This window comes from Phyllobates terribilis, unplaced genomic scaffold, assembly GCF_046119375.1.
Source record: "Phyllobates terribilis strain yellow unplaced genomic scaffold, ASM4611937v1 Scaffold_1__5_contigs__length_1240528914, whole genome shotgun sequence".
In the NCBI taxonomy this organism is placed as follows: Eukaryota; Metazoa; Chordata; class Amphibia; order Anura; family Dendrobatidae; genus Phyllobates; species Phyllobates terribilis.
The window spans coordinates 33,409,132-33,429,902 of NW_027362761.1; the positions used below are offsets into that span (position 1 = coordinate 33,409,132).

At 39.8% G+C, this 20,771-nt stretch overlaps 1 protein-coding gene across 5 annotated transcripts in view; it reads right to left on the reverse strand.

The window, feature by feature from the left end:
- C2CD4C (C2 calcium dependent domain containing 4C) overlaps positions 1-20,771 on the reverse strand; it is a 104,517-nt gene that overhangs the window by 10,624 nt on the left and 73,122 nt on the right. For 3 of the 5 annotated variants that reach the window (XM_073660711.1, XM_073660713.1, XM_073660712.1), the window contains 2 exons: positions 14,383-14,469; positions 1,991-10,177 (listed from right to left, as the gene is read on the reverse strand). In XM_073660711.1, coding sequence (XP_073516812.1) covers positions 8,810-10,117 — 1,308 coding nt within the window. In that variant the 5' untranslated portion in view covers positions 10,118-10,177; positions 14,383-14,469 and the 3' untranslated portion in view covers positions 1,991-8,809. Of the gene's footprint in view, positions 1-1,990; positions 10,178-14,382; positions 14,470-20,771 lie in introns of those variants that run through there. The other 2 variants (XR_012256398.1, XM_073660714.1) reach the window with 2 other exon arrangements.

Consider the following 20,771-nt stretch of genomic DNA (forward strand, 5'->3'; position numbering starts at 1 on the left):
CACATGTGTCACACTGCAATGATGACATCATACCAGGCCAGTTAATTAAAAGAGGCATGGATGCCAGTAGGTATAAATCCATACGCAGCAACCTCAGACCATTGTTATGGTCAATGGAAAGGGATGTACAAATAAATTGGCACCAACTCTAATGAACCTGCTCAGCTTCTGCTGCTCTATAACATGCTGTCCATAGCTTGCACACCATTTCTATACTGACAGGTTCTATTTAAACTACTATAATTTACTTGAAGATATTTTAAGAATATAACAATGCCACTGAATTCAGACTGTATAATTTTAGGAATTTCAATATGTTCGTTCTATGCAAAATCTGTATTAAGCCATCTGTTGGTCTGGACATTGATATGTGGAGAGGAAATCTGGAATGATTAGAAGCAGTTTGCTCATGGGTAACTATTGATAGCAGCTGTTATCATCAGCTTCTTGTCACTGTCATAGTTTTTAGAAGGTAGACAAGATTCATTGTGTAATAAGGGAAAGCCTAATTATCAAAAGTGACAGCCCCATGGCGTACAGCCATCTCTCACAAAACATATTAAACCTGTGCCCAATATCTGCCTTATTAATTAAATTGTAAATTAACCTGTGAATTACTCCAGACCAAGAATACTGATATTTACTACAACATTAAGAGATGGATGGAAACCATTCTTAAAGGAAGTGTAAGGCAAAGTTTTTTCCCATCTACTAAATATCTGTTAAAAACATATGAAACCTTGGTCAACTCTCTTAAATTTGTCAAGCTTTTATAGTTCTTGAGATACTTTCAAAACATGACAGCTGGCGAGGTGTCAACTGAAAGAATATAGTATGCAACCAAACTGTGTGGTTTTGGGGTTGTCTGCAAATTCAAAGACAGTCCATAACAGTAGCAATCTTTCTGCTAGTGTCTATTGGTGTAAGGGTCGCCTTTGCAGCTCTATGGGGGCACTCAGGCGTAAGGACATTGCACCTTTTTGTATAACAGAACTAGCACTTCTATGGGCAGTCTATAAAACATGGCGGTATGATAGAATACAGCTTATTCTGTTGTAAAGGAAATCTGTCACTCTTAAAATGAATATTATACTAGGTATATGATGTGTAGGGGACTTAGCCCTTCTAGAAATCATACTATCACTGTACAATCTAGTGGCACAGTGCTTAAGAAAATTACTCCTAATTCAAATGCAAATGAGGGGGCTTTGGTGCACCCCTGTTCTTCCCCTCAATTTGCATTTTGGGGGGTCTTCCCCATTTTTGATTGACAGTGCTGGTTTCCAAGACTGAGCATTGCCTAAATTCAGCCCCCATGTCTATGTGTGCACACTGACACTGCTTGAGCTCAGTCATGTGCAGAATATGACTCATCCCCGTTCTCATCCCTGACCCCTCTCTGAAGTCACATGATTGTCACACTTCCTGAAGCATCAGTGTAGTAAACAGCAGTGCCATGTTTGCCCATTCCCTGTCCATGTGGCTGGGCTCAGGCAGTGACAGTGCGCATGTGCAGATATGCAGACTGAGCTTAGGCAGCAATCGCTCAGGACAGAAACTGAAAAATGGCCCTAAAATGCAAATTGACAGGATGTAACGGTGCATTGAGCCCTTGGTGCTGTCAAAGGTGCCCCCCCAAGCCACATCTTTTGCATTTGAATTAAAAGTAATTTTCTCAGGCACTCTCACTAACATGTACAATGCTAGTATGACTTTTAGAATTTTATAAGGATTAAGTCTTCCATATCACTATTCAGCTAATTAATGCAACTTTTGTGAGTCATAGACTCCCTATAAATTTCATTAGTTGGTAGAGCTCCATCTAACTTTGCTATGGAGAACCTAAGAATTCTAGTTACACCCCTGCAAAATGCATTTGTGATTATTCTATTTTATAGAGATATACAGTCATGACCGAAAGTGTTGGCACCCTTGAAATTGTTCCAGAAAATGAAGTATTTCTCCCACAAAATTATTGCAATTACATGTGTTTTGTTGTACATGTTTATTTCCTTTATATGTATTGGAACAACACAAAAAAAACACAGGAAATAAAGGAAAATTGGACATCATTTCACACAAAATCCCAAAAATGGGCCGGACAAAATTGTTGGCACCCTGAACTTAATATTTGGTTGCACACCCTTTGGAATAAATAACTGCAATTAGTTGCTTCCTATAACCAGCAACAAGCTTCTTACACCTCTAAACTGGAATTTTTGACCATTCTACTATTGCAAAAACTGCTACAGGTCGCTCATATTTGAACAATGCTTTCTCCCAACAGCAATTTTAAGATCTCTCTACAGGTCTTCAATGGGATTTAGATCCGGACTGATTGCTGCCCACTTCAGTTCTTTCCAGCGCTTTGTTTCCATCCATTTCTGAGTGTTTCTTGAAATATGTTTGGGGTCATTTTCAAGACACATGACCTAGGACGCAAACCCAGCTTTCTGACACTGGGCACTACCCAAAATCCTATGTTAATTTTCATGATGTCATGATGCCTTGCACACAGTCAGTCAAGGCACCCAATTCCAGAGGCACCAAAACAACCCAAAACATTTTTGAACCTCCACGATATTTGACTGTAGGTAATGTGTTCTTTTCTTTGTAGGCCTCATTCCATTTTCGGTAAACACTAGAATGATGTGTGTGAGGAGCTGCCCACTTACTAAAGACTATGATACTTTGTCAGCAATGGACTACCATTTTTGTCAATATTATTATTGTGTTTTATTAGTGATTTACTCGTTATGTTTTATATAGTTCTGCTAACTTGTCAGTATGTGCACTAGATTCACTTGTAAAATGTCCAGCATTCCACTAATCTGTATCTCAGGATATCTGTATCTCAGGAGTATCTAACCATTGTTCCAACAGCCAATAATCTCATTATGTGTGTAGATTGTAGACATAGTGGAGCCGTCATCACAGGGGGTCTTACATGCAGTCTCAGATGAAGGCTTCTAGAATATTCTTCATTGTTTTTAGCTAACAGTAAATGCTTAAGGGGGAGGGTGATCACTTCTGACCTGGGACTGATCCCAGAGAAAGAAAGGACAGACATGTTTTAGTCAGAGTTGTGTGGAAGAATTGAAGGAAGAGGATGGAGACCGTGGACTTGGAAGGATGGATGGATAAACATGTTACCATTATGGATTATGTCGTTTGGATTTAAACTTTCTTAAAAGGACTGCTGCTACTGGATACCTGTGCTTTCATCATTTTATCTGCAGTCTAGAGGATCATGGACTGTGGCTACAGACTATACTGGCTGGAGATACGAAATCTGTGGGCCAACCAAAAGTTGGGAGACAGTGAGTGTGACCTGATACAAAGCCAGTGGAACTACTGAACCCAGATTGGGAACTTGAGGACTGAGAGAACTGTATTTTGGCCATTTACCTGGAATTGCTTTATTACCATGGCTGTGATCAATAAAATATTGTTGCATTGTTAACCTGCCTAGGTGATTACTTACAACCCACAACCTCAGATCTTTACAATGTGCTTTACCAAAAACCTCTATCTTGGTCTCATTTGTCCACAGAAAGCTTTATTAGAAGGATTTTTGCTTACTTATGTACATTTTGGCAAACTGCAGTCTAGCTTTTTTATGTCTCTGTGTCAACAGTGGGATCCTCCTTGGTCTCCTACGATAGCATTTAATTTCACTCAAATGTCGATGGATAGTTCGTGCTGACACTGATGTACCCTGAGCCTGCAGGACAGTTTAAATTTCTTCAGAACTTGATTGGGGTTGCTTATCCACCATCCGGACAATCCTGCGTTGCAACCTTTCAGCAATTTTTCTCTGCCGTCCACTTCCAACTACAGTGCCTTGGGTTGTAAACATCTTAATTATGTATTGCATCATGGACAAAGGAACATCAAGATTTCTGGAGATGCACTTGTAACCTTAAGACTGTTGATATTTTTCAACAATTTTGGTTCTCAAGTCCTCAGACAGTTCTTTTTTCTCTTTCTATTCTCCATGCTTAGTGTGGCACACACAGACACACAATGCAAAGATTGAGTCAACTTCTCCCCTTTTCATCTGGTTTCAGGTGTGATTTTTCATATTGCCCATACCTGTTACTTGCCACAGGTGAGTTTGAATGAAAATTACATGCTTGAAACAAAGTTGTTTACCCACAATTTTGGAAATGTACCAACAATTTTGTCCAGCCCATTTTTGGGGTTTAGTGTGAAATGAGGTCCAATTTGTCTTTTTTTCTTCTCTTGTTTTTTTTGTGTTGTTCCAATACACACAAAGGAAATAAACATATGTATAACAAAACATGTGTAATTGCAATAATTTTCTGGGAGAAATAAAAAAAGTTTCTGGAACAATTTCAAGGGTGCCAACACTTTCTGCAATGACTGTATATCACTTTTTATGTCTATCATTCAGTATTTGCATGCCAACAGCTGAGAGGCACATACTAGGAGTTCAAGAATCACATCTACCTACTAAGTCACAGGTTGGGGAACACAAAACTAAAGGACAGAAAATATTCTATAAACTGTCCATTGAATGGAAACACTTTGTAAATGTATTATTTAAATTATTTTGATATACAGTATTTGATGAAGTTCATTTATAAGCTATACAAATTGAGTTTACCATTTAACTTAAGTTAGCATGTTAAGCAACATCAGTCTATTTACAGAATGCATATATGAGTTCCCATACACATGATTCATATCACATAAACCCTATTGGACAAGTTAAATTTAGTGGGCCTATTACTCTCTGTCTGTGGCCTGCAAGATGGCAAGACCGTGCACAAAACCTCAAGACATCACACAGATCCTCACTGAGGGGCTAACTGAATTTTTTTAACATAAATTGTATCAACACTTGCCATTAATTTAATATACCAGGGTCATAGTATGAATGAGGGATTAAGCAATTGCCCGTGGTCACCATCTCTTGGGGATCCAGAGCAGGTAGCCCTGAGCAAGCAGGACCATTCTATTTTTCATTACTGAACACCACGGTGGACACTTTTCCTGTGTTGAGGCACAAAACAGAGTTGCAATTATTATTGAGTAGAAAAAGGGTGTTAAAAATACCCCCTCTCAGCTCCAAAAGCAGTATTATTAGCCTCCTGTGTGCCCCCACACAACCAAACTGCCCACTTTTTTATTTTCTAGGGTGCAAAAATAGGGTATTATTACAGAGCGCGATATAGTGGGATTAGTTCATAACTATATATATCAATGTATATAAATTACATTTTGTGTATGGCGGGGGGCATATGCCATGAGGTTTTTTTATGGGAATTTGTTAAAGAAGCACTCCTAGCTAAATATTTTTTTTAAAATGTGTGTATATGTGATCTAATGTAGTGCGAGTCTGTTAATATACTTACCTAGTGCCATCTTTGAGTATCCTCTTCTCAGTGACGTCACCCCTTTGCAGACACCGAGTCACACTGCGCTCTGCATGACCCGGAATTGTCGATTACAATGTAAGCGGATGGAGCATCAGGACAAGGCTTCATAGACTTACATTGTATAAGAGACTTACGGCTCACACATAGAGGAGAGAGTGAGCCGGATAGTCGCAATTGCAGTGACATCACTCAGAAGAGGAGCAGAACAGTGCTGGATCCCGGAAAGAGCGGTGGTAGGTGAGTATATTAACACACTCACACTACATTACATGCATATATGCATATATACACATTTAAAAAAAAACTATAGATGGGTGTGCTCCTAGAATACCCTAACACGCACTTGACTTAATGTCAAACCCCAAATTTGTCTAAATCGGGTCTTGTATAATATATGCTGTATGAAGTTGGTACCAGATGGAGGCACATGGATGGACTACATGTCTGCATTGTGGACCCCGTGGGCAGTCAGTGTACTATCATGCCTGGTCTGTGCACAATGTATAAGTTATTAAAATATTTGTCTACCTTGCCTTATCATAGTAGGTAATCATGAAGTAGTTTACTGTTCTAATAATCAATTGATAGCTATGACTCTATTGACTTGTATACAAGGACGTTATGCTCTGTTCTGGGCAAAGGTCATTGTGAAGGAATAAGGAGGAAGTGAGCTGTGACCATCCCCTATTGTGAATGGAAGACCCTGTTATCTACTGTATACAGAGGCGTTACTTATTATTATAATCCTGTCTGTGATAGTGAGACTGGACAGGTGGTATGAGTTAAGTATTAGACATAGTGGCCAGTGTGCATATTAAAAGTTTTCTGATTTTTTTAGCACAGATATTGATATGGAAAATAAAAAAATCTAAACTTTTAAAAAAGTACATGTAATATTACATTTTAAGCATATGGTCATTTTCTGATGACACATTCTCTTTAATACTACTGTGATGAGATAGAAAAAAGTCTGTAAGTTCAAACTAGATGATTAGAAAAAGAGTTAAAAAAAACCTCACAATGACTATTATGTTACACTAGTGCAAAGTGATTTGCTTTCATCAGGTTTTGATAATGAAAGAATAAAGAGAGATAGTTGTGCCCTAAGCGGACTTTTACACATGCTGTTTTGAAGCAGCTTCTTGAAGCAGTTTTTAAGGATTTTTGTCAAGAGGAGATGAACAGCTCTACTTCATCTGATTTTCTTTAATCCACTCCTACTGTAGTTTCAGCTACAAAAATAGCATCAAATGGCACACAATAAAGCACTGTAAAATCAATAATCTCAGTCATTGAATACACTTTAATATAGGGGTCCATGTAATATTTTCATCCTTCTGCAAATTTCCTCAATGTAGATGGTTCTTAAAGGGGTTTTCCACTTTCATAGCTGCTCCAGTGCCTCTTGTCTGATGCTTCCCCTGGTTTTTGTTGACAAGGCTGTAGAGGTGGTGACATGTCTACGGCACATGACTACTCAAGCCAAACACTGGGCTTAGTGGTCTCATGCTGTCTACCTTGACATCACCACTTGGCCTAGTGACTGTTGCTGTTGACATGATCTCACTATTGCAGCCATGTTAAGAAAGACCAATGGGGAGCAGCGGAGATGTGACACTGATGTGGCAGTTGTAAGTAAGGTTGATTGCGTTATTTTTCAAATAATTAAAGGCTTTGCTACATTGAACTATGGAAACAGAAAATCACTTTAAAGAAGATCTGTCAGTTGCCATAAATATGTATTTTTTTACCTGGTGTAAATGCAGCTGTTCTCCTGAATCTGGTGTATATTTTCTCTAGTCCCTGCTCTTCTCTATTACCATGATATGGCCCTCTCTTCCCTTTATGTAGCTCTAGTCTTTTTCGTCAAGTTGATGTGTTCCTCATCACCCCTCTAATTCTTATGACCATGACCAGTTGACTAACAACACTAGATTTATATATCAGTAAAAAAAAAATTATAGCTAGTAATAGGTAGTCTTTACGTAACATAAAACTGTTCTATAAAAAAGGGATAAGACACATAGCCAGGGGAAAAAAAAGTAAATAGGAACTTCCATTTTTCCATGTTTGTACATGACCACAGCTGGCCAAGTTTCTATCTGGTAGTCACTGACCTATTCTCAAACAAGGACTTTAGATCTTTAGTTTATTAAAAATGAGTTAAAGGCTGAGCTGCTATACGGGTTAATCATTTTTCATGTGTCTCATTTCACATTCATTTACCCATATGGGAATGTTTGACCTTATGAATTTACCATCTGCACAATGAATGTGTATGATGTAAATACTCACGCTGCATCTTCTTAAATTCTAGGTGTGAAACAGAAAGAACACATACGATCAAACAATTCTTTCTCTGTGGGAGAGCTGAAATGTCCATTAAGGAAATGGATGTAGTTTATGCAAAAGGTAGGAACAATTGCTTAAAGGAAGATTGCTGGGTCTTCTGTCCATCCAGATGGTGAAAAGTACATCGGACACCTGGAGAATATTTGGAAGCATCTAATATTGGTATGAGAGAATCCTTATCCAATAATACTATATTATGCTGCATTATACATGGCAGAACACACAGAAATCAAGTCAGTTGCCAGAGATCTACCTTTTATAGGTCAATAGTGACAAGCTGTGAGAGGTCCTGTCCTGTTGGCTGTGATGGGATACAATGGCATGTGCCAGTCAGACTCTGGCTAACTGATGATGCCTTGAAGTTTCTGTTCCTGCATGTTAGCTACTGCTAAGATACAAAATATAAAAATAACTAATATTATATAACCAGAGGCTAAGCTGCCAATTTATTCAGTTAAAACTGGATTCATCTAAAGTACATGTGGAGTATGCCTACTGTTGCTATGCAAGCACGCAGAACGACTCTGATCTCATGCAGCCATACAACACATGCCTTTAATATGTGTACATATGGCAGCTGTAACAAGAGGTTATATTTAATGTGCTCCTTTGTCTAAAAGATAATCGCCAGGTTTTGCCCATGAGAATGTATTTGAAATGCAAAGTCTCTTGGTTATAAGCAGGCTTTGATTTCTAGAAATCGGTGCATTGCACAGTGTTCTGTAGATATATTATTAATGTTTCTTCATCATCTGAGTTTACTTTTCTTTAAGCCTGTGTCTTATGCAGGTTTGATTTTTCAAAACATGAAGGTCCCTAAAGCTTGAAGTTGGAAGCTCAATGCTATGCCATTTTCTGAATGAAGGCGTGCAAGTTTTTGTAGCCATAGAAGAACTACCTTCTGCATTCTAGTGCAGTGCTCTGCAGGGCGTTGCGCCATCATATACAGGATGGTAATTCATCTGGTAACTAGTAGGTGCATCCATTCTCCACCGCAGGGCACAAGAAGCTCTCTCTCTCACACCATGCATTCCACCACAGCTGTTCCTTTCTCAAAGAAAGGGCAAAAGTGAGGTCAGTGGGATCTCTTTTTCTCCAAGAAGAGTGTCTCTTTTAAGGCTGCTTCCCTTATTCAGCACCTTTAGTTTAAGTGACATCTTTTTAGCACTTCCAGCCACCAAGCCATCAAAGAAAAAGTCTTCATTGAACACTGGGTTTCGGCTATTCTTTATAATAGTGCTTCTCTGCCGGTGAACTTTACCAGGATTCAGATAGAGAACCACACAACAGTTTACTCCCTTCAGATCACAGAGCTTGTCAAAGAGATGCTCCGCCGCGATTAACCGTACTCTGAGACGGGCATTAGATGGGTCATACTCTGCTGATAGTCTCATACTACCTCCTTTGCTGAGTCCCACATTGTGTTCCTTCTGTAGAAGGTCCAAAGGTAGCACACCTTGTTGTCCCGAACCTATGCCAGCTCCTTTGGCACCTCTTACTCTTCTTCTAGGCATGCTGGGACTAGTGTCAGCAGAACTGCACTCATCTGTGGATAGTGAACTATTTCTAGCTACTGAGTGCTTAAGTTTAATGAGTTTTGACTGTGTGTCTGGTGTGAATATTTTCAGCAGAGATACTGAGCGCGAAAGTAAAGGTGAACTGAATGGTGACGACTCAGCTGAGGAGCAGGTATCACTTTCACCACCACTAAAATACCGGTATGGATTCATCAAAGACATTCCAAAATCTGAAGTGTTTAGCTGGGATCCTCCCTCTGTTCCACTTCGTCTCTGAGAACTAGGAGAACTAGACTGTGATGGACATGGAGAAAGAGAACCCTGGTCAGTGTGAAAAAGAGATTCCTTACGTCTGGTATGTGGACTTTCCATTAGAGTCACAAAACCATATGATGTTTGGGCCTTTGGAACATACGGAAGAGACATGGCAGTTTGAGATTGTGGGTCTGCATTTGTACCCAAATCTTCCTCTGAAGCCCACTCATCTGCACTTTCAATCTGAATGATGTGCCGGTTAGCAGCTTTTACAAGGTTTCTGCTCTCTGAAGTAGTTTTGGTTGGAAGACGAGGGCTACGTTGTGGACGTCTTCCTGACAAGTTTTGTTCAGAAGCAGAGGTGCCTATATTAGGTTTGGACTGTACTCCTTCACCTGCTGAAGCACCTTCAGCTCCACCTTCTGCTGGTATACTAGTAAGTTTTGGTGGGATGAAAAAGTCAGGAATCTTGTCTGGAGTCAGAACATTGCTGTATGATCCACCTTTTGACTGTTTGTCACCAGATTCTCCTGCCTGTCGACCACTGCTATGATCCACTGTGCCTCGGATCCTCTCCAGCAGCCACATTCTGTTTCGTATATGGAGTGAAATTTAAATTGTGTTGTCACTGGATACAAACTGAACTGCCTGAAAAAAAAAAGGTTTATTTTATAAAGAATGAGAACATTAATTTATTGTTATAACAAACTAATTCTACTTAGCAATCTTGGTGATCTTAAAGAAGACCTGTCCCTTGCCTTAAGTATCTTTGCCTGGGGTCTGGGTATGGAATTTTTTCTTTCACGCTACCCCGTCCATTGACACTTTTTCTTTTACACTCTAAGTTTTAACAATCTTTTCAACCTCAATTATTCAGCCCTAGCCAAAAAGGTTGAAACAAGAAATACTATCTAGGTACACATACAGAAAACTAAAAGCTAAATGTGGCGATATGCTGCAGAATAGGTGCGGCATGTACGAGTTTCAAATTAGACTAGTAAAACAGGTGTGTAAAATCATACATGCCCTGTTAAATGTCTACAAAGTTCAATCATGTTCTCGACATTGACAAAATAAGAAATGCTAGGTAGGTGCACGATCAAAATGCCAGCTATTGTAACAGGGTGGTGAATTGGAGTGGCGTGTAGAGATGTAAAATTTGACTAGTAAAATAAGAACTGGCTGCGAAGTACACACTTTGTGAAGTAGACAAGTCACAGTATTTTGGTCAATTTTTTTTTTCTAAAAAAAAAAAAAAAACCCACCTTGGCAAAAAGAATTGCAAAAGAAATGCAAAAATTCAGTACAGCTGCTTGTGCCAAGCTAGCATACTTGTCTCTGACTGCCATTGATTTCACATTTATATTCTGGAGAAAATATACAATTGTATATCAACTTCAGCAGGACAAATGCCAGCTGCACCAGATCACTGATCAATCACACTGAGCGTGGCACAGCTGTTGCTGGCACCTTTCCTATCTCTCCATTTAACAATTCGAAGAACATGCGGATCTAAAGCGGTTTTCTTTGCTCAGCTGGTAAGTCCACGTGGAAAGATGTACTTCTAGCTACCGCATTCAAATGATTTCCTGTCATTGTTTCTTTTTTAGTGCTAGATTTTTTTCTAAGTAGGAGATCATAGCCTAGAGTGGCACTTCATAATATTAACATGGTTTACCAGCAAGACATTTGTTCTGAAGTAGCCAGTTTGATGGGATGGATTTTTAAAGAGTATTCTAAAGTATATATCATTTTTTTTCTGTGCATATTTACAATTAATTTATTTATTTTAAATGTTTAGCAAATATGTTTTTTTCATGTTTCATGTTCTCCATGTCTTTCATGATTTGTGCCATATGCTGATGCGCCACTGAACTTTGACACCCACTCTGTCATGCGTTTCCTTTTTGCGCTCTTTTTTGAATTTATGAGGCATAAAACTGATGGTCTGTAATGTTTCTCCAGTTTGGTTATACCCTGTCCTGATGAAGAAGTTAGATAAACTTCGAAACGCGTTGATTTCATAATCTTTAATAATAAAAATCCTTCATTGGAGTTTTTCATCTCAAGTACATCTTTCCAAGTGGACTTACTAGCAGCGCAAAGAAAACTGCTTTGAATCCACATGTTCTTTGACCCGGTCTGTTTGATCCATGGTACATGCTTTTATATTGCTGCGAACTGCAATTTTACAAGGTGAGCGTGGAATCGTTTTATATATATCAAGTTTTTATGAGTTAAAACCCTATTTTGTGCTTAACTTGCGTTCCAGCCTTCTCTTCATTCCATTTAACAATTGAATCTCGGTATTATTCGCAAAGTACTATACTCATCTTCTTCAGTGCTGCAGTTGTACAACACATTACCATCTACAGCATTTTTCCATTGAGCTGTGACGTCCCCTCACTATCCTAAATCAACCTAAAATGGCTGCAGAATTCCCTGCCTTGGATTTTATACAGGCTATAATAGTCCCTCCTGATTGGCTGCGCTATAATATGTGATGATTTATAACTGCAAGGCATTGCAGGAATCCTGCTTAGTTGCACCTGAGGTCAAGTGAGGTCCTAAGGATAGGCCATCAATATAAAAGTCATGAACAACTTTTTTAAGGCATAGTAAGCCAGTGAAAAACCAAATAGAGGAAGGAGGGGAGTGATCTGGGCTTTGTCAGGTGGCATGGCTAAAACATGGGCATTATTTATATGGAATGATCACCTGTGTGCAGCAAATCTGCTCTCACCTCGGCATGATGTTCAAATCCCCATTATGATGTGACAGACGAGCTCTGAGCATGATGGGTGGGAGGACAGCGTCATCACATTAGCAATGCACAAACAATCATGCTACCAGGGGGAGTCAGACAGTGCATTCGTGGGGCACGTCTGTGCTGAGGAAACTAAACGGGTAGAGCAAATGAAGCAGTCCACACTGCAACACAGTATGAATTGACAATAATTCTTGAATAGTTGTTTATTTGTTCATCCTGTCTCTCAAATATTAGAATAAACAGTGATCAAAAATGTTATGTAGCCCTAAATAATACTAATGAAAACTTCAATTCATTCCACAAAAAAAAGCTGAGACTCTGATCTAATATCTGTCAATGGAAAAATAAAATGTTTACTACTTTACTATTAGCTCATAGGTGCTGGAAAAGCAACATGGCTCCCAAATCCATAACAACACTCCCCAATAAATTCACTCTTTTCCCCGTTTATTACCATAAAAAAATAATCGACAGGGTCCGCCGAAGTCCATATGGAGGTCCCACATCAATCCCATCTTCTACGTTTAGTTTATGGAGCCCCGTTCAGAGATCGCAGCTCCGTAGACTGTAGCTGCAGCCACTGCCAGTTCTCATGCTGCGTAGCAACAGAACACAGCTGCTGTGATGAGCAGTGACGTCAGTTAGGTTATTGCAGTTCACAGCCGCTGAACTGCAGTAACCTTACTAATGTCACCGCTTGTCACAGCAGCTGGATTCTCGAGCTATGCAGTGTGAGAACTGGCAGTGGCTGCAGCTCCAGTATATGGAACTGCGTTCTCTGAACGGGGCTCCATAAGCTGGACAAAGAAGATGGGGATAGTCATTGGACCTCCATATGGACATCGGAGGACCCTGTGATTATTTTTTTATGGTATTAAATGGGTAAAAGGGGGAATTTGTCAGGGAGTGCTTTTTACAAATATAGGACTTGTGTGTGTGTGTTTCTTTTTGTCTGATAGACACCTCTTTATTACTAACCCCTGGGCTTGCTGTTAGCTGACATTACACAGCTGACATTAACCCCAAAACCATTACCCCGATAACCAACGCACCAGGGCAATTGGTAAGAGCCAAGGCTAAGCACCATAATTTGTGCATCTAATGGATGTGCCATTTCTGGGGCGTCTAAGGGCTGATCTTATTAGGCTGGGAAGGGGCCAACATCCATGGACCTTCCCAGCCTGTCAATATCAGCCAGCAGCTGTCTGCTTTCCCTTAGCTGGTTATTAAAAATAAGACGGACCCCATGCCATTTTTTTCATTTATTTATTAGCTAAATACAAGAACAGAAAACTACACATGCAAAGCACTGATTATGCATCTCACTGACATATTTCTATCTATCTATTCTAACGGTTCAAGCTGTGAATTTACTGTACTTGGCCAATGAAATGTCAGGTTTCCTTTAAGATGTGTGCGTAAAAATCAGACGGCACACTCATGGTCCTTGTGCCGTGCGATTTTTTTCTTGCACCCATTGACTTGCATTGGCGAGTCTTGTCCGATATACGTGGCCACTCGCAGCATGCTGCGATTTTTTTTCTCATCCAGATTCAAGATGAGAAAAAAAAAATCGCAGAATAGCACTGAATCATTGAATAACATTGGTCAGAGTGCACTCCGATTTTTTATCGGATTGCACTCGTCCGATTTATACGCAGATGAGAAAGAGCCATAACATTAGATCAAATCCCTGAATGTAATTTGCAGAATGGGATCACTTTTTGGGAACTACTGCTATTCTGGCACCTTAGGAGCTCAGAAAATTGAACGTGCATGCTACTCCAAGAAAATCTGTGCCCAAAAGATAAATGGCGCTGCTTCTCAAATTGCACTGCAAAAGCCAAATGGCGTTTCTTCTATTCCAACACCTACCCTATGCCCAAACATTAGTTTCCAATTACATCTTGGGTATTGTGTATTGCCTTATAAATTGTGTGATCCATTGTCTCCTAAATCTCTAATATCCCTTGCGAAAGTAAAATATTTACAATAATGGATTATTTTAGGGGAAAAAAATATTTTTTCTTTTCACACGACATTAAATAAATCTGTGAAGCATCTATGGGATACAAATGCTCACCTCACCCACAGATGAATTTCTTGAGGGATGCAGTTTCCAAAAGAGTCACTTATGGTGGTTTTCTGCTTTTTGGGCACCTCCAGAGCACTGCAAAGGCAATATGGTAAAATTTGTTACCCAACTTCTCTTCAATGTGGCAAGTGTTCAGGTCACACTCAGGAGATATTGGTTAAAACATTTTGTTATCCATTTGTCCTGTTATCCTTGTTAAAATGAGGTAAAAGCAACATTTTAGTGAATAAACAGTAATTTTGCATCCACACTTAGGGTCAAAAATTGTCATTACACCTCTACATGAATTCCTGTCTCAAAATGCAGTGGAAATGCACTAAAAATTCATATATATTTTTTACATGTGGATTTCCCGCATTTAATGCAATTCTATGGGGAAAAGCCGAACAGTGTACCCACAAGAGAAATTGACATGTGGATTAAAACACGCACCACAGGTCAGTTTAGGTTGCGTAAAAAATCCACCATTGGCATGAGATTTCAATAAGTTTCATACATTTTGTTGGAACTGTAAGACACTGTGTTTTATATTCAGTGAAAATTTGCAGCTTCAAAAACTCACCAAAGACTCATCATGGAAACTTAACCTAAAGTGATTCATGATAGATTTGAAAAATGAGGCTCTGTCAGGAAAGTGAAAACAGGTTTTGGCGATAAGGGGTTAATAATAGCCCATGCTCTCTAACTTGACACCTAAGCGCCAAGTGGAGCACATTTTTGCCATAATAGGGTATATAGAAATGGCTTGTCTTGATTGAGACAACCCCTGTAACCGAATTTCTGTTTTTATTTGCTAATCTTAAGGTATACCCAAACAATGTGTCATCTGTGCATTATTTGACAGACATTATCATCACTGTCCCCATTGGGGCTCACAATTTAAATTCCCAATCAGTTTATCTTTGGAGTGTGGGAGGAAACAGGAGTACTTGGAGGAAACCCACGCAAACACGGGGAGAACATACAAACTCCTTGCAGATGTTGTCTATTGTGGATTTGAACCCAGGACCCCAGCTCTACAGAGTAACAATGCCAATCACTGAGCCACTGTATTTTAATATGGTTTCACTTCAGTAAAGAAAATTCATTCATTAGACATATAGGGAAGTAAGAGAATGACATTCAAAAACACGTAGTTAGTACCTTTGAGCTAACATATAATCAGCATGCCAAGACATTTGTAATTTTGCTGATGCACTGTAAGGAGTTAAGGAGTGTATTGTTGTAAATTGGATTATTTATTGCCTTAGGTCATTTGGCACAAACAGGTCTTATAAAGCTCAATTAGTCACATGAGTCTGCTAAACTGGCACACCCCACCTTTCTCCATATACAGTCATGGCCAAAAGTATTGAGAATGAGACAAATAGTAATTTTTCCAAAGTTTACTGCTTAATTTTTTGTAATGGCAATTTGCATATACTCCTGAATGTCAAAGAGTGATCAGCTTAACAGCAATTACTGTACTTGCAAAGTCAATATTTGCCCAGAAAATGAACTTTAACCCCCAAAACACATTTCAACATCATTGCAGTCCTGCCTTAAAAGGAGCAGCTAACATCGTTTTAGTGATTGATCCATTAACACAGGTGTGGGTGTTGATGAGGACAGGGCTGGCGATCAATCAGTCATGATTAAGTAAGAATGACATCACTGGACACTTTAAAAGGAGGCTGGTTCTTGGTATCATTGTTTCTCTTCAGTTAACCATGGTTATCTCTAAAGAAACACATGCAGCCATCATTGCACTGCACAAAAATGGCCTAACAGGGAAGAGTATCGCAGCTACAAAGATTGCACCTCAGTCAACAATCTATCGCATCATCAAGAACTTCAAGGAGAGAGCTTCCATTGTTGTCAAAAAGGCTCCAGGGCGCCCAAGAAAGACCAGCAAGCGCCAGGACTGTATCTTAAAACTGTTTCAGCTGCGGGATCGGACTACCAGCAGTGCCGAGCTTGCTCAGGAATGGCAGCAGGCTGGTGTGAGTGCTTCTGCACGCACTGTGAGGCGGAGACTCTTTGAGCAAGGGCTGGTTTCAAGGAGGGCAGCAAAGAAGACACTTCTTTCCAGAAAAAAACATCAGGGACCGACTGATATTCTGCAAAAGGTACAGGGAGTGGACTGCTGATGACTGGGGCAAAGTCATTTTCTCTGATGAATCCCCTTTTCGATTGTTTGGGACATCTGGAAAACAGCTTATTCGGAGAAGAAGAGGTGAGCGCTACCACCAGTCTTGTCTCATGCCAACTGTAAAGCATCCTGAAACCATTCATGTGTGGGGTTGCTTCTCAGCCAAGGGAATCGGCTCACTCACAGTCTTGCCTAAAAACACAGCCATGAATAAAGAATGGTACCAGAATGTCCTCCAAGAGCAACTTCTCCCAACCGTCCAAGAGCAGTTTGGCGCCCAACAATGCCTTTTCCAGCATGATGGAGCACCTTGCCATAAAGCAAAGGTGATAACTAAATGGCTCATGGAACAAAACATAGAGATTTTGGGTCCATGGCCTGGAAACTCCCCAGATCTTAATCCCATTGAGAACTTATGGTCAATCATCAAGAGACGGGTGGACAAACAAAAACCAACAAATTCTGGCAAAATGCAAGCATTGATTATGCAAGAATGGACTGCTATCAGTCAGGATTTGGTCCAAAAGTTGATTGAGAGCATGCCAGGGAGAATTACAGAGGTCTTGAAGAAGAAGGGGCAACACTGCAAATATTGACTTGCTGCATTAACCAATTCTAACTGTCAATATAACTTATTGGTACTCATAATATGATTGCAATTATATTTCTGTATGTGATATACAGTGCTGGCCAAAAGTATTGGCACCTCAGCAATTCTGTCAGATAATACTCAGTTTCTTCCTGAAAATGATTGCAATCACAAATTCTTCGGTATTATTCTCTTCATTTAATTTGTCTTCAATGAAAAAAACACAAAAAGAATTGTCCTAAAGCCAAATTGGATATAATTCCACACCAAACCTAAAAAAGGGGGTGGACAAAAGTATTGGCACCCTTTGAAAAATCATGTGATGCTTCTCTAATTCATGTAATTAACAGCACCTGTAACTTACCTGTGGCACCTAACAGGTGTTGGCAATAACTAAATCACACTTGCAGCCAGTTAACATGGATTAAAGTTGACTCAACCTCTGTCCTGTGTCCTTGTGTGTACCACATTGAGCATGGAGAAAAGAAAGAAGACCAAAGAACTGTCTGAGGACTTGAGAAACCAAATTGTGAGGAAGCATGAGCAATCTCAAGGCTACAAGTCCATCTCCAAAGACCTGAATGTTCCTGTGTCTTCCGTGCGCAGTGTCATCAAGAAGTTTAAAGCCCATGGCACTGTGGCTAACCTCCCTAGATGTGGACGGAAAAGAAAAATTGACGAGAGATTTCAACGCAAGATTGTGCGGATGGTGGATAAAGAACCTCGACTAACATTAAAACAAGTTCAAGCTGCCCTGCAGTCCGAAGGTACAACAGTGTCAACTCGTACTATCTGTCGACGTCTGAATGAAAAGGGACTGTATGGTAGGATACCCAGGAAGACCCCACTTCTTACCCCGAGACATAAAAAAGCCAGGCTGGAGTTTGCCAAAACTTACCTAAGAAAGCCTAAAACGTTTTGGAAGAATGTTCTCTGGTCAGATGAGACAAAAGTAGAGCTTTTTGGGAAAAAGCATCAACATAGAGTGTACAGGAAAAAAAAAGAGGCATTCAAAGAAAAGAACACGGTCCCTACAGTCAAACATGGCGGAGGTTCCCTGATGTTTTGGGGTTGCTTTGCTGCCTCTGGCACTGGACTGCTTGACCGTGTGCATGGCATTATGAAGTCTGAAGACTACCAACAAATTTTGCAGCATAATGTAGGGCCCAGTGTGAGAAAGCTGGGTCTCCCTCAGAGGTCATGGGTCTTCCAGCAGGACAATGACCCAAAACACACTTCCAAAAGCACTATAAAATGGTTTTAGAGAAAGCACTGGAGACTTCTAAGGTGGCCAGCAATGAGTCCAGACCTAAATCCCATAGAACACCTGTGGAGAGATCTCAAAATGGCAGTTTGGAGAAGGTACCCTTCAAATATCAGGCACCTGGAGCAGTTTGCCAAAGAAGAATGGTCTACAATTCCAGCACAGCATTGTAAGAAACTCATTGATGATTACCGGAAGCGGTTGTTCGCAGTTATTTTGGCTAAAGGTTGTGCAACCAAGTATTAGGCTGAGGGAGTCAATACTTTTGTCTGGCATTTTTTTGGAGTTTTGAGTGAAATGATCAATGATTTGATTTTTGCTTCATTCTCTTTTGTGTTTTTTCCTTGCAAGCAAATTAAATGAAGATAATAATACCAAAGAATTTGTGATTGCAATCATTTACAGGAAGAAACTGAGTATCATCTGACAGAATTGCAGGGGTGCCAATACTTTTGGCCAGCACTGTAAACATCAGACAAACACTAATAAAAACCAGAGGCCAGCAGATCATGTGAAAATATAATTTTGGTGTCATTCTCAAAACTTTTAGCCCTGACTGTACATGGTTTATGTTTGTTTTATCACTAGAGTGCTCCAGATTTAATGTAGGGTGGTTAATAATTGTATTATATTTTGCTTTTCCTGATTAAAGCCGGGCAGTGGTTCTAGCCAGAGGAATAACAAGAGTTCTATGAGCCCCGTTGCAAAATTTGGACATACAGTCATATGAAAAAGTTTGGGCACCCCTATTAATCTTAAGCTTAATGTTTTATAAAAATTGGTGTTTTTGCAACAGCTATTTCAGTTTGGTATATGTAATAACTGTTGGACACAGTAATGTTTCTGCCTTGAAATGAGGTTTATTGTGCTAACAGAAAATGTGCAATCTGCATTCAAACAAAATTTCACAGGTGCATAAGTATGGGCACCCTTATCATTTTCTTGTTTTAAATACTCCTACCTAGTTTTTACTGACTTACTAAAGCACTTTTTTTGGTTTTGTAACCTCATTGAGCTTTGAACTTCATAGCCAGGTGTATGCAATCATGAGAAAAGCTACTTAAAGTGGCCACTTGTAAGTTGTTCTCCTGTTTGAATCTCCTCTGAAGAGTGGCATGATGGGCTCCTCAAAACAACTGTCAAATGATCTGAAAACAAAGATTATTCAACATAGTTGTTCAGGGGAAGGATACAAAAAGCTGTCTCAGAGATTTAACCTGTCAGTTTCCACTCTGAGGAACATAGTAAGGAAATGGAAGAACACAGGGACAGTTCTTGTTAAGGCCAGAAGTGGCAGGCCAAGAAAAACATCAGAAAGGTAGAGAAGAAGAATGGTGAGATCAGTCAAGGACAATCCTCAGACCACCTCCAGAGAGCTGCAGCATCAACTTGCTGCAGATGGTGTCACTGTGCATCGGTCAACTATACAACGCACTTTGCACAAGGAGAAGCTGTATGGGAGAGTGATGCGAAAGAAGCCGTTTCTGCAAGCACGCCACAAACAGAGTCGGCTGAGGTATGCAAAAGCACATTTGGAGAAGCCAATTTATATTTGGAAGAAGGTCCTGTGTACTGATGAAACCAAGATTGAGTTGTTTGGTCATACAAAAAGGCGTTATGCATGGCGGCAAAAAAACACAGCATTCCAAGAAAAACACTTGCTACCCACAGTAAAATTTGGTGGAGGTTTTCCATCATGCTTTGGGGCTGTGTGGCCAATGCCGGCACTGGGAATCTTGTTAAAGTTGAGGGACGCATGGATTTCACTCAGTATCAGCAGATTCTTGACAATAATGTTCAAGAATCAGTGATAAAGTTGAAGTTACGCAGGGGATGGATCTTTCAGCAAGACAATGATCCAAAACACCGCTCCAAATCTACTCAGGCATTCATGCAGAGGAACAATTACAATGTTCTGGAATGGCCATCCCAGTCCCCAGACCTGAATATCATTGAACATCTGTGGGATCATTTGAAGAGGGCTGTCCATGCTCGGCGACCATCAAACTTTACTGAACTGGAATTATTTTGTAAAGAGGAATGGTCAAAAATACCTTCATCCTTCATCCAGGAACTCATTAAAAGCTACAGGAAGCGACTAGAGGCTGTTATTTTTGCAAAAGGAGGATCTACTAAATATTAATGTCACTTTTCTGGTGAGGTGCCCATACTTATGCACCTGTCAAATTTTGTTTGAATGCAGATTGCACATTTTCTGTTAGTACAATAAACCTCATTTCAAGGCAGAAACATTACTGTGTCCAACAGTTATTACATAGATCAAACTTAAATAGCTGTTGCAAAAACACCAATTTTTATAAAACATTAAGCTTAAGATTAATAGGGGTGCCCAAACTTTTTCATATGACTGTAGGTCCAATCTGCATGTTGGA